At 38.2% G+C, this 24,682-nt stretch overlaps 1 protein-coding gene and 1 long non-coding RNA gene across 3 annotated transcripts; one reads left to right on the top strand and one right to left on the bottom strand.

Annotated features, from left to right (window-relative positions):
- The first annotated feature begins 103 nt into the window (after window positions 1-103).
- On the top strand, window positions 104-24,682 carry mfsd14ba (major facilitator superfamily domain containing 14Ba). 2 transcript variants are annotated; one of them, XM_067433998.1, is made up of 12 exons: window positions 104-411; window positions 4,706-4,804; window positions 11,307-11,369; window positions 11,452-11,579; window positions 13,071-13,185; window positions 13,372-13,590; window positions 15,342-15,455; window positions 16,703-16,774; window positions 18,060-18,172; window positions 18,302-18,399; window positions 19,103-19,257; window positions 21,488-24,682. In XM_067433998.1, the coding sequence occupies exons 1-12, from the start codon at window positions 316-318 to the stop codon at window positions 21,698-21,700; spliced, it is 1,485 nt and encodes a 494-aa protein (XP_067290099.1). In that variant the 5' UTR covers window positions 104-315; the 3' UTR covers window positions 21,701-24,682. The 2 variants fall into 2 exon arrangements, with proteins under 2 accessions (XP_067290099.1, XP_067290098.1); XM_067433997.1 differs by having other exon boundaries at window positions 107-411; window positions 21,485-24,682.
- On the bottom strand, window positions 19,153-21,577 carry LOC137063014 (uncharacterized). Its single transcript, XR_010901332.1, has 3 exons — window positions 21,445-21,577; window positions 21,197-21,313; window positions 19,153-19,291 (listed from the first exon to the last, which is right to left on the bottom strand). It is a non-coding gene; the product is annotated as an uncharacterized lncRNA (long non-coding RNA).

The raw sequence follows: 24,682 nt of genomic DNA, 5'->3' as shown, positions 1-24,682 counted from the left end.
CATCTGATGCCGCTTCAGAAACAGCTGCTGCCGTGTCGCTCTCTCGCCGCGAGGCGTCGCTGTTCTGCGCACTGCAATCACGTAACACTCACTCTCACTCTCTCACACACACACACACACTCACGGCGGAGGGACAGTGTGACAGCGTTTTATCGATACAGTCTGGTTTCTGCTGGATGTAAGTAACCGAAGAGAAAGACTAAACTCATATTTGGACGGCTGAACCCACTGGTAAAGCTGGAAGGAGCGGGTGGACCGCAGATATGCACCCAGCAGGATGGCGTCTATGTAACCCGCACGAGATGTGATGACATAATGATGAAGAAGATGATGGAGAAGGGGGAGATAGACCAGAAACACACCAGCCAAGTTGTGCTGGTCAAGAGAATCATAATGAAGCATGAAAGTCCGGTAAGAACAACATAAAGTCACACGACACGAGCATGCGCTAAAAACAACATGCCATTGATTCATCGGACCGCTGATTTTTTGTGTTGATATTAGCTAACAGCTAACAGTTAACGTTACTGTAGGGCACGTAAAAGCGTTTAAGCATTTAAATGCGTATTTAAAAGACGGATTTCTTTATTAAATGATAAATATGAATACCCGGTTTTCTGTTCATACGTGCGCACGGAGCGCTGATAGCAGATCGGCTAACTTAACGTTAGCTGACGAATCACAACATTTTTTATTTTTTTAAAGGCCCGAATCGTCGTTTCACAATTTTATGTGTCGCTGAATGTCGTCTATGGTCTTAAAAACATTTCCTCTCGTGTATGAAAACGTGTCATTTGTGATATCGATCGTTTTTTTTAGGAAGGTGAGAAGATGCTAGCAGATTAGCCAATTGTAGCGCTGTGCTCGGCTATTACGTAACAGACGCGAACGCGCGCACAACACCTTGCTGCGCGCGTGCTTCTCAAGAGCGCAATCTGTTGTCATAGGGACGCAGAAGTCTACATTTATTTATTCATTACTGTTTGTGATGTCACTCGCTCATTCTGAATCATTACCAAAGACGTTTAGTATATTTATTTATTAATAATATTGCTAATTTTGTTGTTTTTGCTCAGCGATATACATAGGATAATCAGGCCATTTCACCCAGACCCCAGTCATCATAGTTCGCCCAAAAATGAAAATTCTGTCATCTTTTACTCTCCCGCAGGTTGTTCCAAACCTGTATGAGTTTCTATGTTCTGTTGAACACGAGATATTATGAAGAATGAAACAGTTGAGCACTATTGATTTACATAGTATTTAAAACATAATACAATGAAAGTCAATGGGGACTATCAACTGTTTGGTTAAACTATCTTCTTTTGACAGTAGAAGGCAGAAATTCGTACCGGTTCGGAACAGCTTGAAGGGGTACTTCACAGCTGGAAAGATGAATGTGTATTTAAATTGGGTGATTTATGTAGTAGAACTTAAGTTGGTGCCTTCTAGACTGAGAAAAGCCAGAAAATGTATTTTTGCCTCATAATGATGCCACATCAACTCCCAGAATGCACTTGCTTCACCACCCTACGGGCCAAACCACTGCGACACCACCCCACCGTCGATTTAATTTTTATAGTAATAAAATCATTTAGTTCAGTTAGAGAACAGACACTACATATTTTTTCAGACACTTTCATATAAGAATAATAGGCTAATGAATCCACAAATCAAGCAACCCGCCCCAAAAATAAAATGAGCATGGTCACCGGGCATTCATTCAGGGTCGCACAGTCATTTACGGTGCATGTCCAGTCTGGCGCATTTTCAGTTCATGCCTATGGTAGCTTAAAGGACAACTCCGGTGAGAAATGAACCAAGGGGTAATTATCACATGATTAATACCGAGTAGATCGTTCTCTGGGATGTGTTTTCATGAAAATCGAATGTAAAGAGTTTTATTTCTAAAAACAGATTAGCTTATAACGCTAGTTTATGGGACATAGGATAAGTAAAATTAAATCACTAGTTAATACCACTAACAAGGCTCAAAATAGCCTCACACTAATACGGTAGCATAATGAGGGTCCCTTCATGCAAACCGAAGCATTGAGAACTTTTTAAGTGTACAAACAGTTTAATAAGAAGATACTTTATGAAGACAGTACCTTACACATTTACAGACACAAGCCATCTTGGAAAACAGTCACGACCAGTCGAGCCACGAACGCTGTGCTAAGCGATGAACTGCGACTTGAAATCTCATATGGGACACCTTATTCCCTTGTAGTTAGTTAACCATATAAAACAGATATAATTCATGCATTTCCGTGTAATTAGATTTCTCAAACTTAAAGCTTCACTGTGTGATATTTTCCCCCATCTAGCGGTGTAAAGGTATATGACCATCCAGTGAATATTAGATTCTGTTCCTCTCAATTCCGATTTCGTTTTAACTCCTACGGTGGCCGATTTAGTCCAAGATTAACATGGCAATCCCCCTCTTCACATTCGACACGGTGCCATCGAGTGTTAAAATGCGAAAGGCGAAGCTTGAATTTATGGGTATGTCCCTCTTTGGCTAATGTACTTTCGAGATGGAGGGGCAACATGGCGACCGGCATTCGAACCCCTCACCCGTATGCATTTTCAATGGCATATTATAAACTTACGAGAATTACTTGAAAGAAGTAAAAATACATTAATGAGCACATATATTTTTATAAGAACTAAGTGTTTTTAGCTAAGAATAAACTAAAAAAGTTACACAGTGTAGCTTTAATTCCTATCGATCAGCTCACTTAGCACAGCGTTCTTAGCACAAGGATGAAACTAGCAAAAAATACGTGCATTGCGCCTAATGTCACTTTGCGCTAGGTGTATGATAGGGCCTTACGCACGCGCACACGCACGTACACAGACAGACAGACAGAGAGCAGAGATGCTTACTTCCGATTGGAATTTGCCCAAATATCTGAACTGGCTAGGTTTATTGAGTGTCATGTTTGACGGCTAAAGCCAGGTGCACACTGAGCGATTTTGGCCACGATTTGGCCGTCTGAGACAAATACAGCAAATCCTAAAAGATTCCTCTGATCCTAGGCTAAAATCTGACGTCTTTGGTCGTTAGTTTGACATGTTCACCGGCAGCCGATTAATGAGCGCTGCGATCAAATTTTACCTCAGACAAAATTCTGGCAGTGTCAGAAGATTTGGCACACAATCCTGCAGTGTGACTTCTCCTAGGAGTCAAAGTCAAATATCTCCGTTTTTCAAGACAAACTATGACCAAAACGAGAGCTAGAAATGTATTTTTTTAGCCAGCATTTCAGTCCCGCGTGTAATGCAGCTCACCGTCACCGAGCGCGTCATTCATTGATGATATAAAGCTCCGGGTGAGTTTTCTTGCGCGCGTCCGTTTTTAGCGCACCTTAACTATCGTGCAGTCTGACATTAATGCCAACTGAGATCTTACAGTGTGACATGGCTTACATCTGGGATTATGTTCGTACAGTCTGACAAGGGACATTCGCAAAGGATTTTGAAAAATCGCACAGTGTGCAGGACCCATAAGTCAAAAGAAGGGTCCAAAAAGTTGGATACAAAAAGACAGCAAAGGCACTAAATGCTCCTAGAGACATGTTGGAAGCAAAGTTTGCAAGTTCAAAGTTAAAGGAACAGTGGTTCCACTACCTGGACGGGGCAGAAAAAGGAAGATCTCAACGGCTGCAACCAGATTTCTTAGAAGGCCGGTTCAGAAAAACCCTCGAGTGACTATATTAGACCTGCAGCAAGATTTGACTGAGGTTTCAGCTTGCACTGTAAGACGAGTACTAAACGCATGTGGTTTCCATGCCAGAAGATAACACCACTACTGACCCAAAAGCACAAGAAAAGTCGGCTCCTGTGTGCTCACAGTCATATATAAATAAGCTTTAGAAGTTTAGGGATTCTGTCCTGTGGCGCAATGAAACAAAACTGGACCTTTTCGGCCCTATGGATCAGTGATATGTCTGGAGGAAGAAGAATGAAGCATATGCTGAAAAGAACGCCTGGGTCATTCCGTGTCAAATCAACCTAATTTCTTAAACTTCCCCGTCTCACATTGCCTTTGTAGAGGAGGGTTAAAATGATTTGGAGCCACATTACAGGGATGTAAGAATGAGTTTCGAAAGATGGTAGCATCATTTCATTTTTAAACAGCGATTGGTAGGTCCATTAGTAAAATATGTTGACTAATCAATCGTTGAAGCAATACTTTTTCCTGTTTTTGAACTGTCACTGTTGGCATATAATGATTTTTAAAGTCAAGATTTTGATAGACCTCAAATGATATCAACAGAAGATGCTTACATGTTTCCCGGAAGACAAATTAAAAACATACATTTTACTTCACAGATTCTGCAAGGGGTGTGTAAACTTTTGAGCAGGAGTGTGTGCGTGTGTGTGTATTTACCCACCCGAATAACTTCTGTGGTTCCTGCTTTATGTACAACTTGCTTTACCATTCATATTAAGACAATACCGGCAAGTGCAGATTAAGCATCCCATGAATTCTCAAGACTGAACTTCTGTCAGTAGTGGGTTGAGTTTGGCACAGCTGAATTTCTTTTCCCTTTTGTGCAGTGAAGTCTTTTGTGCGTCCCAGAGGAATAGCAATGAGATCAGTCCCATTGAAAGCCGAGGAGTTTGGAAATGTGCCACATTCAAGATTATAATCAGCATTATTAATGATGAGCTGTTTATATTTGTGACGTTCCAGGTCCAGCATGGAATCGGGAAGCCGAGCGTGTATCATGCTGTTGTGGTCATCTTTCTGGAGTTTTTCGCCTGGGGTCTCCTGACGATGCCAATGCTCACAGTGAGTAATTCTAATTCTTATTTAAATGTATTTATTATTTATGTTTGTCAAAAGAAATGCTTTAATTATAGGCACACAAAGTTGTTTTTGCCAAATGCACACCAGTAGGTGTCAGTATAAACTACAGCTGTATGATTAAAGGGTTACTTCAGCGATTAGCATATGGCTTTGTATCAGTAGAAACCCTGGAGTATATTCAAATGACCATGTCCCCCCTCCCCCATATCCCCCTGAGACGAGAGATTTATGCATTTTATTTCTGGAAAAATTAATCCGGTGATGTATGGAATTACCTTTGTCTTTGTCTACAAACAAATGTACCAGGATATTCAGTATGCTTCATTCTTTCTTAATGTTTTTCAAAGATTCATTTTCGCAAATCGTGGATTGTGAATGCATTGCCATTACAAATACAAAGCACCGCGAGATCATTCCACCTGTCCATCAAAAGCTCTTTATCCAATCAGAGTAGACCACAGTTAAGCCCGCCCCCACGAGAGGTTTGTGTCAAAGCAGCAAACGAAAAACTGAGAAACGTAAGCGAAATCTTTGGCAATGCATTCACAATTCACGATTTGCGAAAACAAATCTTTGAAAAACATTAACAAAGAATGAAGCATACTGAATATCCTGGTACATTTGTGCGACTGAGTTCATTTTTTTTCATTTTCAATGTGTTTTTCTTCTTTGTAATGGCATATTTTTGATAGTTTCTGAAAATTTTTTGTTCAGTTTTATTGAGACAAAGGTAATTCCATAGTGACCCAAATATAGTCGATTTGCGTCATTGATAACATTTTTGGTCAGAGGCTAAAGACTACAGCCAGCAGAGGGAGATATTTCCGCATGTTTTTCCGAGATCACACTCACAGATCAGCTTGCAGCTGCAGGCATTCATGTAAATGAAGCGACTGAGCAAAGTGAGTGTTTCAACTTCTCAAATTAATTCCTATTAAAAGTTAAGCTTCCAAAGGCTTGAACTAAAAACGCGGCAGACTGAACACACGCTGAGAACGACTGCCGCGAGCGCGGTTGCGTTTACCTCAGCTCTCATCATGATTTGTAATCTGACTCCTGCTGCGTTTACGACAATCCCTCAGCGGCTAAATCACATTATATTGAACAGACATGTTCAGTTTTTAATTGTAGTGTCTGTTCTCTAACTGAACTGATTTAGTGAAGATGAACACGGTGGGAAAGTGATCAGTAATCCAGTAGCGGTGGCTTTGGGAGTGGCCTCACAGGGCAGCGAAGCATTCTGGGAATTGTTGTCTTTCATCCCCATGAGACAAAAAATACATTTTCTGTCTTTTCTCAGTCAAGAAAGGACCAAATTAAAAATAATTTCACATTTCTACTACATTAATGACCCAGTTTAAATACAGATTTATCTTCGCAGCGCTGAAGTACCCCTTTAATCGATCTACACCCATGTGAGGTTCACCTGTCTATTAAACCTTTAAACAAAATCACACCAGAGTATTCAGATCTGTGAGAGAGCAGTTGTCATGTATATGAACAATCTTTTCAACCACACAGTATTGTTATTTCTGCCTTACAAGAATTCACGTGATGATAGAATACTGTGATATAAGTTTTTAGTTTGGATATAAACACTGATGACTACTGTAGCGATCAAAATAAGTAAATTACCTTTTGAAAGTAGCTTGGTGTTTCAAATAATGATAACAATAACAGTAATTACAGTGTTACACCAGTACATGACTTTTAAAACTGTATTTGTCATTGAATCAATCTTTCAAGAAATTCATTCAAAATAATAATAATAATAATAATTTAGTAATAAAAACAAGGGAAGTGTTTGAGGCTGTTCAAAATCACCCTCTATACCCTCATGCTCTATTCCCTACTGATACAGTCCACTTGAATAAAAGAGTGACGCTGAATTCAGACACTGAGTGCGCCGGACGGGCTGCTGCTTTTGCATAGTTTGTGCTGTTTACTAATCATTTGAAACTTAGCCAACTGGCAGCTCTAGTAGTAATGAAAAGATTTATCTTCAACTCTGGCATGGAAACTAGCGTGTACAAGGAGTGCAGAATTATTAGGCAAATTTTAATTTTGAGGATTAATTTTATTATTGAACAACAACCATGTTCTCAATGAACACAAAAAACTCATTAATATCAAAGCTGATTATTTTTGGAAGTTTTAGTTTTTAGTTTTAGCTATTTTAGGGGGATATCTGTGTGTGCAGGTGACTATTACTGCGCATAATTATTAGGCAACTTAACAAAAAACAAATTTATACCCATTTCAATTATTTATTTTTACCAGTGAAACCAATATAACATCTCAACATTCACAAATATACATTTATGACATTCAAAAACCAAACAAAAACAAATCAGTGACCAATATAGCCACCTTTCTTTGCCAGGACACTCAAAAGCCTGCCATCCATGGATTCTGTCAGTGTTTTGATCTGTTCACCATCAACATTGCGTGCAGCAGCAACCACAGCCTCCCAGACACTGTTCAGAGAGGTGGACTGTTTTCCCTCCTTGTAAATCGCACATTTGATGATGGACCACAGGTTCTCAATGGGGTTCAGATCAGGTGAACAAGGAGGCCATATCATTAGATTTTCTTCTTTTATACCCTTTCTTGCCAGCCACGCTGTGGAGTACTTGGACGCGTGTGATGGAGCATTGTCCTGCATGAAAATCATGTTTTTCTTGAAGGATGCAGACTTCTTCCTGTACCACTGCTTGAAGAAGGTGTCTTCCAGAAACTGGCAGTAGGACTGGGAGTTGAGCTTGACTCCATCCTCAACCCGAAAAGGCCCCACAAGCTCATCTTTGATGATACCAGCCCAAACCAGTACTCCACCTCCACCTTGCTGGCGTCTGAGTCGGACTGGAGCTCTCTGCCCTTTACCAATCCAGCCACGGGCCCATCCATCTGGCCCATCAAGACTCACTCTCATTTCATCAGTCCATAAAACCTTAGAAAAATCAGTCTTGAGATATTTCTTGGCCCAGTCTTGACGTTTCAGCTTGTGTGTCTTGTTCAGTGGTGGTCGACTTTCTGCCTTTCTTACCTTGGCCATGTCTCTGAGTATTGCACACCTTGTGCTTTTGGGCACTCCAGTGATGTTGCAGCTCTGAAATATGGCCAAACTGGTGGCAAGTGGCATCTTGGCAGCTGCACACTTGACTTTTCTCAGTTCACGGGCAGTTATTTTGCGCCTTGGTTTTTCCACACGCTTCTTGCGACCCTGTTGACTATTTTGAATGAAACGCTTGATTGTTCGATGATCACGCTTCAGAAGCTTGGCTATTTTAAGACTGCTGCATCCCTCTGCAATATATCTCACTATTTTTGACTTTTCTGAGCCTGTCAAGTCCTTCTTTTGACCCATTTTGCCAAAGGAAAGGAAGTTGCCTAATAATTATGCACACCTGATATAGGGTGTTGATGTCATTAGACCACACCCCTTCTCATTACAGAGATGCACATCACCTAATATGCTTAATTGGTAGTAGGCTTTCCAGCCTATACAGCTTGGAGTAAGACAACATGCATAACGAGGCTGATGTGGTCAAAATACTAATTTGCCTAATAATTCTGCACTCCCTATATAAACCTTAATTTAACAACTTGATAATCAAGTAAAAAGTAATTTATACCTGTATGATATTATGCCGTAGCCACATTGGACCAGCAATTTGGAAAAAAGATGGATGGATGATTCAGCTATAGGCGCTATCTTCTGGCGAGCGACGCTCACATTGCATTATGGGTATTCTCTGGCCGTTGAGCATACATCAGTTGTACACTCGTTATTGTGGTGCATTACGTGATTGATTGAGTGCACTCAATAACGTCCACTACAGTTTCGGACAACGCTACAAATGGCCGTCCCTCAAGTACTGCCCTATTTATGGGTATAGGGGGCGATTTCGGACACTGCCTGGAAGATTCGTGGAGAACCATCAAGTATTCGTGTGCGGATGGATATGGGAATCTGTCCAAAATTTGACAAAAAATAAATGTTTAGCCTTTTACAGACTAAACTCTGAACTTCAAAGAACAGCTGCTGATTCACAAAATGCGCTGAAGCTACAACATCTTTTGTTTTTATAATCTACAGCAGGGCTATTCAAATCTTACCGTGGAGGGCCAATGCGGTGCAGAGTTTAGCTCCAACCCTGATCAAACACACCCACCTGTGATTTTCTAATGATCTTGAAGACATTGATTAGCAAGATCAGGTGTGTTTGATTAGGGTTGGAGCTAAACTCTGCACTTCATTTGCCCTCCAGGGTAAGATTTGAATAGCCCTGATCTACAGAATATGTGGAAGACTGCCTGATGCAGGGCTAATAAACTATTCTTAATAATCTGGAATGGTGACAGTAAATGCGTTAATAATGTATATAATAAGTAACAAATATTGGATATGATGGCATCATAGTAATTATTGTAGTTAAAGCAATAGTTTTATATATAAAAGAAAAAAACCCACTGGCACCCCGGAAAAATACTGAGTGCATGGCCTTTATGATATTATGCTGTAGCCACATTGGACCAGCGGTTTGGAAAATAGATAGATGATTCAGCTGCGAGTGGCATCTGGCAAAATGCAGGAATTCTATCCATTGAGCCTACATTAGTTTGAAGGGGAATTTATGAGATTGTCCTCACTGATCTAGAGGGCGCAGTTGGATCCAGATGCAATTCTTCCCACTTTATATTCTTTGCTAAGTTACTGCAACAATGGAGCTGCGAACTTCACGTTGTTTTGAAACTTTAGCATTTAGTTGATCCTGGTAAGCACTCATTGTCACAGTTGTGAACACGACGGCGTTCTTCTTCCATGAGGGAGTTTGGCGTCACGGAATTGTTTCCAGGCGGACCGTTAAAGTGGCATTAGACGCTCTGTGGGCGTGAAGTCTGAGGCTTACACCTACCCCAGCTCCACCCACTGGATCTGAATCCAATCCATCTCGTGTTCTGCAGTAAGGAGCTACTGGAGTTTACAGGTAAAGAATCAGATATGATGAATGAAGACCAGGAGTCAGAAGTCCAGTCAATTGAAGAAAATTTTACTGAAGAATAGTTACAGTCAGCTTTAACACTCACAAGGATTTCCAAGGCCACAATTAATACCTTACATCTACATCATTACTTCAGGTTGAATGATTCTGATTGGTTAAGAAATATATAAACGCAGAAATGTTCTACACATGGACTGACATGCTGGAGCATATCTCCATTGATTATCAGGCTGACACCCGGACCCTGGTTTTAGGCACGTGGTGGCCCTCCAAGGTCACAGAACTGCTCTTCTAGGCTCCAGCTGCTCACAAAAAAACCCCAAGTAATTCCATCTCTCCAGGGTGTCGGTTGTTCTCTAACCCGTACTGATCTGCAAAGAATACTAACGCACACACAGGTACACAGAACACACAGCTTCTTTAAGATTGGAGTTGGTTGTGTTCTGCTCTAAACAGGAACCTTTCCCAAAAACATACTGATAACATGCTCTTATCAGTATTCATCATTGTTCTTTAATGCTTTAACACAGTAAAGTAGATGCCATAACTATAATCACATAGACAGGCTGGAGTGCCCTCAGTGACTTTTTAGTAGATATATGCTTTAACACTTTATACCAAAACAAGTCCATATTTCATCTCTGAAGCTGGGCTGAACAAGCAAACACTGTTACTGCATTCCTGGCATGGGTCAGACCAGCGGTCACTTCTCAGATACCAAATATAGACATACATATTTTTTTTTTTACTAGCCCTCTTAGTGTTTATTATAAATAAATTACTAAATGCTAAAAAGAAATAAATTGTCAATAAACAAAACACTGCGTTGCATTTACAACCCAGTGAAGACAGGTGGTGCTGTAGAACAATTTATTACATTTATATTCTTTAAAGGAGAAATCAATCTTTATTTCTTTATAAAGGAATGAAAATTAAATGTATTTCATTAAAATTTTCCAAACATTTTTCTTTGTTAACAGTGATGTTGGTTTCGTTAGCCAAAAACATAAAAAAGTTGAACTAAAGCTGAAATAAAATAATTTTCAGATAAAAATTGTAACTTAAAAAAAAGATATGTTCTAATATAGTATTAACTGAAATAAGTTAAAGTTGAGTTACTAAAATAATTTAAAAAAATAAAATAAAATAAATGACAGCTAAATAGAAATATTTAAAAAAGAAAAAAATATATAAAAATAACAAAAGCACACAACAAAACTACTTAAAATGTAATATAAAAAAAGCTAAATTCAAAATATGAATAGATACTATTGTAGGATATACGTAAGTAATATTATAATAACCATTATGGAGTTGAAATCATTCCTATCTTTATTGTCTGGTTGTTTGAAAAGGCATACAAGGGTCAGGAAAACAGACACATGAAATGATTTTGAGAAATTAATTGAGTTATGTTTTTTGTGGGTATTAAAATGATTCTCGCAGATTTTTCATAAATATGCACTTTTTATCTGTAGGTTTTACACGAAACATTCCCCAAACACACCTTCTTAATAAACGGCCTCATTCAGGGAGTGAAGGTAAGTGTTGTCAGTTCTAATATTTGACTCATACGTTCATCTGTGATGTTTCCTGATCATTTCTTCTCGTTTGGTTGATCAGGGTCTGCTGTCATTTATGAGTGCGCCGTTGATTGGTGCTCTATCAGATGTGTGGGGCAGGCGATCGTTTCTATTGGTTACCGTGTTCTTCACGTGTGCGCCCATCCCGCTCATGAGACTCAGTCCGTGGTAAGTCCCGTCCTGCCGTGAACTCAGATGATGCTGAACGGATGTGTCTCGCACAGTTACCACAAACATAGTGATTATGAAAAAGTCTTGGAAAATTGTGGGAAAAAAGTATGTTCCCACTTTATATTAGGTGGCTTTAACTTCTATGTACTGACATAAAAAAATCCTTATTCTGTTCATATTGTATTGCGAAACACTTTTGCTGCTATTGAGTTGCTGCTAGGGTCAGGTGTGGTGTGGGTCAGTTTAAGGGAAGTGTCAACAGTGTAATTATAAATGTAACTAGAGAAATTAATTACAGATGTAATTACATGCAGGTCATTTTTAAAATGTAATGTACACGAGTGGATTGATGTTAAATACATAGTAGATTAGGCCACCTAATATAAAGTGGGCCCAAAAATATTATATAATAAATACAATATAATATTCTACTTTTATAATATGTAATTATTTTATAATTATACAATACTTAATAATCTTTAATATTGAGTATATTTTATAGTATAATGTGTGTGTATACGTGTGTGTATGTATATATATATTAGTTTATATTATTAAGATTATATAATAATACGTAATGAATTACCTTAAAATAAGTATAAAGCAAAATATTAATTTATGTATAGAGTCAAATTAATTATTACATACTTTTAATACAATTTTAAAACTGTATAACTTCTATAGTAAAAATAATAACAAATAAATATTTAATTTAACACCAATATAATATGAATAATTATTATTACAATTTTTTTTTGTGCTATACTCTTTGTTTGTCCAACCAGTGGTGATGCGGTTGGTGCAGAAATGACACTGCAGCTTTGAAATGTATTTTTCTAATAATTGCAAACGTTATGGAAATTCACGGTAAAAAGTTTGGCGAACCCTGGTCTTAAAGGGGTGGTTTCATGCGTTTTGATTTTTTTAACTTTAGTTAGTGTGTAATGTTGCTGCTTGAGCATAAACAGTATCTGCAAAGTTACAGCGCTGAAAGTTACAGCAAACGGAGATATTGTCTTTTAAAGTTATGGCAGTTTATTGCCTACAAAAACGGCCGGTTTGGACTACAACGAGCTTCTTCCTGGGTTGGTGACATCATAAACCCTCGCTAGTCTCCGCAGATGTGACTTCTGCTCGTAATGGGAAGGGGCGTGGCGTTTCCGGCAACCTGTGCTTGGCACTTCAGCCAATAAAAATACAGGAAACTACATTTGGCCATCTGAACAATCTAAGACCATTGCGTTTTTCAGAGGGATGGGCTTCATAGAAGCAGGAAGCAAACGAGCCGTTCAAAGGAGACAGCGGTGTGGAATAAAGGGAGAATAGAAGAAAAATACAGCGTTTAAAAAAAAGAAGAAGTATTAAGACATGTCATACTGCGCCCCATAAACACAACCAAGCCTAGAAAAAAACACGGAACCACCCCTTTAATAACAGTGCCTTTGACTATTGTGTCAGTTTAAATGAATGATTTCTTGTTATTTTCAGGTGGTACTTTGCCATGATATCAGTGTCGGGTGCTTTTTCCGTCACTTTCTCCGTAATCTTCGCTTACATCGCAGACGTTACTGATGTGCACGAGAGGAGTACAGCATATGGACTTGTAAGTGTCTCTTTTATTAAATATCCAATGCATTTTTGAAAGATGTCAGAGTAATATGACAGCCCAAATCATTGAAGCTGGTTTAGGATATTTCTATTTCCATACGTCTACATGACCTGGATTCAGTGTCCTTGACCCAGCTGGATGGATGGACTGAGTTATTTATATTCTGTTGAATGATTCCAGGTTTCTGCGACGTTTGCAGCGAGTCTGGTCACCAGCCCGGCCATCGGCGCCTACCTCTCGGCCAGTTACGGCGATAATCTGGTGGTGCTGGTGGCGACCCTCATCGCTCTGGCCGACATCTGCTTCATACTGCTGGCCGTCCCAGAGTCGCTGCCCGACAAGATGAGGCTCAACACCTGGGGGGCGCCAATCACCTGGGAACAGGCCGACCCCATTGCTGTAAGGATTTAAACACTCTTTCTTTCACCTCAGATTGACACCCAATATTAACCCTAATATTAACCTCTTAACTATCACCGTCCTGATTGGCACTAATTTTTTTTAAGCATATTTTTTTCATAAATTAGGGATTTAAATTAGAAAGATGCGAAATTTGGACAGAAATTTAGTAATTTGGAGAATGCATTAACAAAATGACATGACGTGGGTGACAGCCAGTGGATATCTTTTGTACAGCGCCTAAACAAAATCTAATCACACATTTGTGTGATATAAAATTCATATTTGGAACACAACTTGGTTAGACATATGGCTTTGATTTGATTTACAGAAAATGTAAACGTCCATAACTTTTTCATACTAGCGATAATCTGCTGCGTGTCTTTAAAACAAGACCAACCTTAGTCTTAGATCCAAGAATTCTTGAATTGCAAGCATTTGAGTTTGGATTGTGCATTTTTATGTCTATTCTCAAAAAGTGGGGTGACAGTTAAGAGGTAAACAAAGGTGAATAAATACTGAAATAAATATTGCTCATTGTTCGTTAATGCATTACTGTTAGGATCTTATTGTCTTGTTAACGTCTTACTATGTGAAGAGTTTCGTTGCAAAACGAGATATATCCATTTTGAGAAATGTTGGTTATTTGACATTATTATTTAAGACATCAACAGTCAAGTTCATTCACAATTTTTGTACATTAAACTATTACTTGAGCTCAGTGTAGGCCAGGGACACAATATTCTTCAAATCCAGGATTTTTTAATTTAATTTTATGTCCATAAATAGTTCATAAATAAGTCAAAAACCATGCCAAACTGCAACATATTTATCTTAACATTGTCGAACATCTTAAATTGGTTAAAAAAACAAAACATCATAAATATATGGAATAGTATATACAAAGATTGATTAATAATAATAAGATTCTGAGTTAGTTTTGGCCAGAACATACATCTTTTTTTTTTTTTTTTTTTTTTTGCAAAACGCTATATATCCACCATAGGCTATATTATTCTACTGTAATACCATTAAAAAAAAACATTGTGTGTGTGTGTGTGTGTGTGTGTGCGCGCGTTACTCGCAGTCGCACGATGACCAAAATAAATCTTTGGATGTTTTCGCTCCCCTGAATGCCTTGCCCGTTTGGTCGCTCCCTTTGATGATTTTCTTTAGCTGCCTTCCTGACCGGCTCCAATCTGTCATCGAAATACTCAAGTAACGTTAAGCTTGACTCTGAAGCTTTGATTCTCTGACTGACAGACAGCTGTTGATCAGTGACGTAGCCTATACGTGACTGACAGCTCTCCTACAGTATAAACAATTAAATGATAAACGTTTTTTAGTTAGCCTATTGAATCCTCTTTTTAAAAATGTTTTGCTATTATCGTTAAATCACTGAGCAAACTCGGAGCACTTCACCGGCGGTGACTCTCTCCTCGCGTGACATCCTGAGCTCGCGCAGCATCCTGAACGTTCTTTATCGCACTTTGTAAAGAAACTGGCGGATATCGCGTTTTGTGAAAAAATACATTTTGTAGGAGGCTTAAAATGTACATTTTAAATCTTATTAATGGCAGCAATTCACACATAGATTAAGGTACATCTAAACAGTGATTTACGATAATAAAATCTAAATGTCAAAAAATGGCGTTTATCACATTTTGCAACCGAACTCTTCACATCTATACTTGAAATACAAAACATTGGCTATAGTGGTTTTATTGATAATGTTTGTGTTTGTTTTTCAGTCTTTGCGGAAAGTTGGGCAGGACACGACCGTTCTTCTCATTTGTATAACAGTATTTCTGTCCTATCTGCCCGAGGCCGGTCAATACTCCAGCTTTTTCCTCTACTTGCGTCAGGTAAGAAAGCTTCGGTTTATAATGAACGAATGTAAAGATTCTATATTTAATGTTCCCTCATTAAGCCAGCTGTCTGCTTCCATTAAACTTTAATTAGCAGCTTATCCTGCAGGGCGGTTTATGCAACGACTGACTGCATGTTTTCACTGTCTGCTATTGTTTAACACTCCCATGATTCATTTGCTGCACTTGTGACTGGAAGTGTTTTAGCGCCAGCAGCACGCTTTAAATTAAGTAAACGAGCAAATGTAGGATCGGTTAACAAAAACACTATCATTTGCAAATTCATGCATGCATGAAGACCAACAAAATGTGCAGTATACAACAGATCACACTGCAGGAAATACCGTATCCCACAATGCAATGCACTTGACCTTCTAAATCATTGTTTTGATCGACTGTCAATTTAAAAAAGTTGACCCAAAATACAAAACATTATGTACACTATAATAAAATATTTTGTTGTTATACATTAAGTATAATGTGTAATTTATACTTATAAAAATTTCTTTATGGGAATGAATAAAATCAAAGTAATGGAAAGCTCTATACTATGTGTATAGATATAAGATGTTAAGATTATATAATTGTCCTTTTTTATTTAATTTACCTTAAAAATGTAAGAATAGAGTATTTTTTATACTTACGATTAGTGCTGTTAAAATATTTATTTGTGATGAATCAGATCTAAAATAAGAAGAAAAGAAACTCTTTTGCTCAAGGCTTCATTTAATTGATTAAAATACAGTACAATCGTAATATTCTGAAATATTATTACAATGTACAAATTCCTCCAGTCTTCAGTGTCACATGATCCTTCAGAAATCATTCTAATATGATGATTAGCTGCTCAAGAAAAGCGGATGATTATCATCACGGTAACGGTTGTGCTAATTCATATTTTTATTGAAACAATTTCTTCAGAATTTTTGATGAACATAATGTTTAAAAGAACGGCTTTAATGAAGTTATTGCACCCTTGGTGAAAATATGTATTATATATTCACCCATATATGTGAACTGTACTTGCTTGATTAAACAAGCCGTGTAGGGTCATGTGACTAGAATGAAGCAGTGCTGTTTGGCTCCTTAGGAAGTTCCAGGTGTATGTGGATTGTTAGTGGCATCCTGTCTGGCCGTTGAGTTCAGTTCGCTGACGGCTCATTACTGGACATAACCGAGTTAATTCGATTCAGGCCCAGTGGTGCAGACTGATAGCGGTGTGGCTCTTTCTCTGTGTCTCTCAGGTCATTAACTTCTCGCCCAAAACGATCGCTGTGTTCATCGGCGTGGTGGGAATCCTCTCCATCCTGGCGCAGGTATTTAATTGAGGCAATATTCTTCGCTCTGCCTTATTACTTGTGTCGTTGAGCTGGAAAGGCATCTTGCGAAGGTGGCTCTTACAAACGCTTTCTAATTGAATTGAATTCCTTTAAAAGTTCAGCGGTAAATGTAATGAAATATAGGCAGAGCTGTAATGAGCAGATAGCACGGCACTAGAAGGTTTATTTAAGTGCAGGTGTTTTATTTTTAGCAGCCAAGGTGAATTCTAGCAGCTTTACTCCACATCCTTTGTAATTCAATACAATGAAGCGATGAAAACAATGGTTTCAGTACAATAACAGCCCAGTATCTGGAAAATACTGCTGATTTGCATACAAAGCCCCACTATTACCTAATTTAATGATGCCGGGCGGGTAAAAAAAAAAAAGTGTTTAGACCAAAATAAGAATTTACATTTTTCATATTATATGCATTTATCAGCTTTTAACGCACTTAACAAAATTAGTTAAGTACCAAAACTTTACTTAAAAAAATAAGTATCATTAATCTTACAATCTGCAAAGGAGTGGAAAAATATGTTTCAATAGTTTCTTCTCCATCAAAATATGCAATTTTCTGTCACTAAAACATGCATTTTCTTCTGTCACTGGCCCCATTTCTAACCTTGAAATCAGGATTAGGCATAAAATAATGTCTGACGTGACAATCGGCTGAGAATTTATCCAATAGTTGTAACCTGGCTCAGTGGAAGATGGGAAGCATGTCTTTGTGGCAGATTTTCAGGTGATTAAAGGTGCAGTGTGTGATTTTGAGCGACGTCTAGCCGTGAGGTTGTGAATTGTTACTGCTCACCCCTCCCTGTCAGAGCACAGAGAAGCTACGGTGGCCGTCACTGGACAAAGATGTTGTCTGAGAGATCAAAGAGTAGCTTTAGCGCTCTGTAGAGCAGTTTGTCCGTTTAGGGCTACTGTAGAAACATGACAGCACAAAACAGCAGCACTTCACAATAAGGGGACCTGTGATGTATGAAGATAGAAATGACTCATTCTAAGGTAATAGAAAACACCACTGAAAACATAGTTATGTATATTCTATCGCATTTCTGTCAATAGATCCTGATAAATATTACACACTGCACCTTTAAGGGATAATACAATACTTATTCCCCTTACAAATGGTTATCAAATACCAAAATTGCCTGAAAATGAATTCATGTTTTGTGAGAAATTTACATGCTAGAGCAAAACTGTTTTGGAATGAGCACCCCAAAATATGATGCAGGACATTTGTAATTATTAATTCCCTCGTGTTTTCCCACAGACACTTTTTCTCACTTTATTAATGAGGACCATCGGTAACAAGAACACAGTTCTTCTGGGTCTGGGTTTCCAGATTCTCCAGCTGGCCTGGTACGGTTTAGGCTCCGAGCCGTGGTGAGTTCAAGATAAATTACCTGCTTATGCAAATGTTACCGCACAACCGTCGGGTTTGAGAAGAGCGAGTCACTTCCGTCTGATGTTCACCGTGTTCAGAAGCGTGATGTTTTTTTTGTTGTCATTTAGGATGATGTGGGCGGCCGGCGCGGTGGCAGCCATGTCCAGCATAACGTTCCCTGCAGTGAGCGCTTTAGTGTCCCGCAGCGCAGATCCGGATAAACAGGGTAAAGTCTTACATGCAAACTTTCACATTTTCAAAACTTTTAAGGGACTGACCCAACACTTTTTCTTTAAATGGGGCCTATTATGCCAAGTGTTGATTTAGTTTTTGGGCTCTACTAGAACAGGTTATGTTTATGTTTAAAACACATTATTTTCCTCATATTCTCCATTGTTGCAGCTCCTCTCTGCACAGTCTGTCAGTAACGCTCTGTTTAGTTCCGGTCTCTATAAAGCCCCTCTTTCTGAAAAGCACAGTGTGCTCTGATTGGTCAGCTGGACCAGTGTGTTATGATTGGTGTCCCGCCCCTTACCATAACCGGCAGTTTCAACACACTACTAACTCAACAGGCCCCACTCCTTTATTCTGCTTATTAATTATTTAAATTAGTAATATTGTGACATGTTTGTTCCCAGAAGAACTCAATACTACCATTTCAGGGAGTTCAGAAACACTGACACTGATATAGAGAATAATTGCCTTTGCAGAGTTTTTACATGCTCAAATAGCAACATTACACACTAAAGAAAGAGTAAAAAAAAAGCCTAATAGGACCCCCTATTAAAATAACAAATTAAATGAGACAGGAAACATGTATTAAGAAAGTATATAGGTCACATTTTGATTTATTGTTGGCTTTTAAATGACAATCTCATCTAGAATTTTTACTCTGCATTTCCTAAGCTGTGTGTGTTTGATTACCTCAGGTCTGGTTCAGGGCATGATAACAGGCATTCGGGGTCTCTGTAACGGTCTGGGTCCTGCGCTGTATGGCTTCATTTTCTTCCTCTTTCATGTCGAGCTGAGTGGGATCGCCACCATCCAACCCGACTACGCCATCCCCGTACCGATCTCCACAGAGGTACACGCTCCGCTCAGCCACCCTTACAGTCAGCCTGTGTGTTTTACAGGAAGACTTTGTAGTTGGTTCAGTGAATCAGTTCAACATTGATTCAGTAATCGTTCATTTGCATCATCATTTAACAACACTTAAGGGATTTAAAATACTTAAGTAGCCAATTTTTAATGCAAGTATTTGGGTAAAATGACTGATGCTCATCAAGCCAGAAAAAAATACAGAATACAAATACAGAAAAAAACAGGAATATTGTGAAATATTACAGTTTAAAATAATGGTTCTCTCTTTTAATATAATTTAAAATGTAATTTATTCCTGTGATCAAAGCTGTATTTTCAGCATCATTCCTCCAGTCTTCAGTGTCACATGATGCTTCAGAAATCAATCTAATATGAGGATTAATTATCAATGTTGGAAACAGTTGTGCTGCTGTTTTTTATAACGTGATATTTTTTTCAGAATTCTTTGATGAATAAAAAGTTTGGGGTCAGTCTTTTTTTTTTTTAATTCATCAATGAATCCTGAAAAAAGTATCACAGGTTCCACAAAAAAAATTAAGCAGCACAACAGTTTCCAACATTGATAAATAAATCATCATATTAGAATCATTTCTGAAGAATCACAATATTACTCAGGGCTCGACATTAATGCTTGTCCGGGACAAGTGGATTGTTTGAAGGGGAAATTGAAAGAGAATTTTACTAGCCCAAATGGACAAGCGGATTAAAACGGCAATAACAAAAAAATCCCCATGAATCACCAAAATGCAAGGATGATTCTGCATTAATTTAGTGTAAGTGGCAATCGATAGTGAATAAAAGTAATGAACTGACAGTAAGGTTGCGCTGTCGACGCTTGCGCAGCCTCTCAAGGAGAAATCGCAACACGAGCGCCGCTCACAAAGAGAAACTGTGGTAAACATTCAAAATATAAAGTTTTTACATAACACATGATACAGATAAACAACAAGTTAGACAACCAAGTGTGCTGTTTTCCTGAATACCATCACGATTGAAAATGACGTGACAGTTCCATAAACAATTAATTAACATCGTCACTTAGAACAAAAACGGTCAATATTGCATCTATTTCAGCAGGGAAAATAGTTCCAAGCAACAAAGATCATAGCAGAACCATAACATAGTGCGTTACTGAATGATTCAGCGTTTTGAATGAATCGATTGAATCAAAGATTCACTCATTAAGACTCACCTGCTGCCAACTGCTGGTGGTTTAGTTTCATGTTTAAACATATTTAAAGGGTTAGTTCACAAATAAATGAAATTGATGTCATTAACTCCTCACCCTAATGATGTTCCACACCAGTAATACCTCTGTTCATCTTCAGAACACAGTTTAAGATATTTTATATTTAGTCCAAAAGCATTTGGAAGTGTATACACACTATACTGTCCATGTCCAGAAAGGGAATAAAAACATCATCAAAGTAGTCCATATGAGACATCAGTTAGTTCATTAGAATCTCTTGAAGCATCGAAAGTACATTTTGGTCCAAAAATATCAAAAACTACAACTTTATTCTGCATTGTCTTAGTTTTCAATCCTCAAATAAAGATTCAAACGGTTGTGAATCAGCTTATTGATTCATGATTCAGATCGCGTGTCAAACTGCTGAAATCACGTGACATTGGCGATCTGAATCATGAATCAATATGCTGATTCACAACCATTTGAATCTTTATTTGAGGATTGAAATAGATTTTTTCCTGGACAAGCAAATTGTTTTACTTGGATAAGTGAATGACAGATTTACTTGCCCGAAGGACAAGCACATGAACATGCTTAATGTCGAGCCCTGTTACTGTTTTTTCTGTATTTTGGATCAAACAATTGCAGGCTTGATGAGCATAAGAGACTTCTTTTCAAAAACATTAAAGGGTTAATTCACCCAAAAATGAAAATTCGGTCATTAATTACTTACCCTAATGTTGTTTTACACCCGTAAGACCTCCGTTCATCATCAGACACAGATGAAGATATTTTTGTTGAAATCCGAAGGCTCAGAAAGGCCTTCATTGACACCAATGTCATTTCCTCTCTCAAGACCCATAAAGGCACATGTAATATATGTATAGAGAGAGAGAGCGAGAGAGAGAGAGAGAGAGAGATCTCACTGGTTAGCTAACACATAGTGTCATAAATCCTTGATGATGACATCTCTTATATTACCTCCTCTCATGATGATTTCTTTTTGCCTTTTTTTCCATAGAAGACTCTGATCCCAGGTCCTCCGTTCCTCCTGGGCGCCTGCACGGTGGTGGTGGCATTTATAGTTGCTCTCTTCATACCAGACCACCCGACGCCACCTGCGACGCCCTGCCTGACCCGTAAGAGCAGCGCGAGTCTGGCCGGTGCCCACACTAACACACCGCTGCCGGGGAGCGACGAGGACTTCGAGCCGCTGCTGGAGGACAGCACTGTGTGACTGGAACCCTCAACCCAAATCATGCTTGGAAAAAAAAGTTCGCACACCATCCACCTGTCCGCCGACTAACGTTTGGGAGCGAGCTGTATTTATTTAGTGTGTTTTATCTGATTTTTGCTGGTTATTGGTTCTGAACTCTTTTTATTGGACGTTTTTACAGTGTTTAACATCAGTGTACAAATGAATCAACACTCTAAGGGCTCGATCAGTGGGATTGGATGCGCTGTGGTGGAGATTGTTTGATCCTGATGGAGTTTAAATGCAAAGCTCTTTGTGTATATAGATATTTGGGCAAAGTGCAGAGGTTATTGATATGGAGCTTGTGGTGACTTGAAGCTTATTGTTACTCTTGTAAGACTGAAGAAAAACTGGATGAATTTCATGAAAACAGGGTCATTGAAACTAGGGGTGGGCGATGTGACCAATCTTATTACACGATAACGATATCACAATACAGTTCGTTTATCTTTTGTTGGTAATAAAGCAGCAAATTATAACAGGTTTATTTTACAGAAACTGTAAAAAAATACAATATAGTCTACCCTCATTTGAATATATATATATATATATATATATATATATATATATGTATTCTTATTAAAGCTACAAAAGTTATTCCGTCAAGAGCTGCAAGTAATTTAATGTTTTGTTTGATTTGACTGACAGCAGCCTAATAAACCGGATTTGACCTGCCACTTTAAGAGTGAATTCACAGATCCATAATACTGATACACATCGTTTACTTGAGACATAACCGGCTGTGTTCACATGAATACTATCTACCATACAAGACGTGAAAGAGAACTGAATTGTGAGTGTGAGAGTTTTTACAGCTTATTGCACTGTCACATTTTAACATCGAGCATGTCCCAAATTCGATCACTTCTGAGAGGCAGCTTTCTGTGCGTACACGTTTTCACAAGTTCCTTTTCACCACTTCTTGTGCTTAATTACTCCTTTTAACATCAAGCATGTCATGATCTTTATGTATTTATCACTCTGAAGTGTCAAAAGTGCTGTGCTACACTATATATTTACATACCACAATATACACAATATAGCACAATCTCTTAACAATAGACATTTTATACCATCGTCACAATATATTGTCATACCGCCCAGCTCTAACTGCAGCCTGAAAGAAAATAAAGCCTATTTTTAGACTTCGTTTAAATGAAACATTTCCCCCCTTCTAATAATAGGCTTTGTTTGTATATTTCTAATTTTAAAAGTGACCCAAGCTTAATTTCGTGAAATTCACCCTAACAGATGTTGAGATTAATACGCTGATGGTATTTTTAAACTGTATTTGATGAAAGTTCTGCAGCGATTGCGCAAACTTTCTTTATATAAGCCTTAAAGTCACACATCCGTGGCGTTTGACAAGGTTTTAATAGATTAGAGATGCATCCGGTTGCAAGTGCATGAACAGTATTTGTGGCGATGTTAACCAAACCCAAGACACTAGAGCACCAGCGGTTTGGTGTAGTTACTGATGCTAATGTAGTTCTTTAGGCCAATTAGATGTATCATACAGACACGGCTTGATTGTGAAGTTTATGAAGTGTGCGTGTGTGTGTGTGAGTAAAGGTTCTATGCAGTAGTGTCGATGATGATCAAAAATGGCATTAAATTCAGATGAAAATTTCATGTCAAATCACAATAATACAGTATTGCTTAAAATATTACATAGGAATAACTGAAATTTTACCTTCCTTTTTACTTTCAAGAATTGGCATTGTGCATTTGTTGAGCTACAATATTTATACATTTCCTTTTACTAAAATAAAAGGATAATTATTAAAAATCAGCCAACATCTACGTATCAGCTACCTCATTTTTGGAGGTTTTGATGATTTTGTGGAATGAGATTCGATCTAAATATATATTTTTTATCTGCAGTTTTTTTTGTATAGTCATATTCCATTTTCAATATGGGATTTTGGATGCGTTTGAATGATGGCATTGATTTGTTCATTAATTCCATATTTTCTTATACAGCGGAGATGCTTTATATTTCCCAGAGGCCTCTGTCTGGTGTGTGTGAAAAGCACTGTGGAGCACCTCATAGTTTGAGGTCATCAATCATTAGACTGACCTGCACTCATTTCCTGTTCCGCATGCGCATCATTTCCTCCACTACCAGCATTCCATGCAGATACAGTCTTCTACTTCGAACCCCTCCGGTGACCTGCGAATCAGACAGAAACTGTGAACAGAATGTGAATCTTTGCTTTCCATCATTTATTCTCCACCCTTGACCCGTTTCCATGCGTTTTGCATCATTTCGGCCATATTTATCATGCAGTGTAACGATGTGAAACTTTCTTTGTAGAGCTTGAAACTGCGCTGGTGTGTGTTTTTATGAAAAAGGTAATTGCAACTCGTCACAATCCTGACTTTTCCTCTCAATTATGCATTTACGTCTCACAATGCTTTAAAAAAATAAGTTATAAAGTCAGAATTGTGAGATGAAAAACACGCAACTCATTTTTTAATTCTTTGGCGGGAATGAGCTTCATGAGTTCCCGCGCGTTTGAGTTTTGTAGCGCAAAGAATTTGTGCACAGCTTAACAGCAGTTTTAAAATGTAATATAACGACCATCATATTCATTATTTTAGGATTGTAAAGTATTGTAAATGTATTGAATTGTATTACAGATAAACTTTTACATGTTGCCAGACACGCAATATTTTTGGAACCACGTGCAGCTCCAAATAACTGATTTTTGGCTCGTCTGGAGCGAAGCGTGTGTTTTTGCTTTCCCTTTTTGAACATGTCAAGTATGTGTGTGTCTATCAACAGGATACACAAGGTGCCTGAAGTAACATGTTCGTTTGTAGTATCTGAGTCTTACTGTAAATACAGAGTACATTGAGCTGCTGATGGAGATGAAATGTACAGGGAACCTGATGTATTTATCGTCATGTATTGTGGGAACATTTAAATAGGTGCAAATGAATAAAGAACATTAAGAGTCA

Source organism: Pseudorasbora parva, chromosome 23 (genome assembly GCF_024679245.1).
Source record: "Pseudorasbora parva isolate DD20220531a chromosome 23, ASM2467924v1, whole genome shotgun sequence".
Taxonomy (NCBI): Eukaryota; Metazoa; Chordata; class Actinopteri; order Cypriniformes; family Gobionidae; genus Pseudorasbora; species Pseudorasbora parva.
This window is presented reverse-complemented; position numbering and strand designations above follow the sequence as displayed.

Coding starts and splice junctions, on each gene's coding strand:
- mfsd14ba (XM_067433997.1), top strand. CDS start 316: ATGATGAAGAAGATGATGGAGAAGGGGGAGATAGACCAGAAACACACC. Junction 13,591..15,341: donor AACAGGCCGACCCCATTGCT/GTAAGGATTTAA, acceptor TTTGTTTTTCAG/TCTTTGCGGAAAGTTGGGCA. Junction 18,173..18,301: donor GGTTTAGGCTCCGAGCCGTG/GTGAGTTCAAGA, acceptor GTTGTCATTTAG/GATGATGTGGGCGGCCGGCG.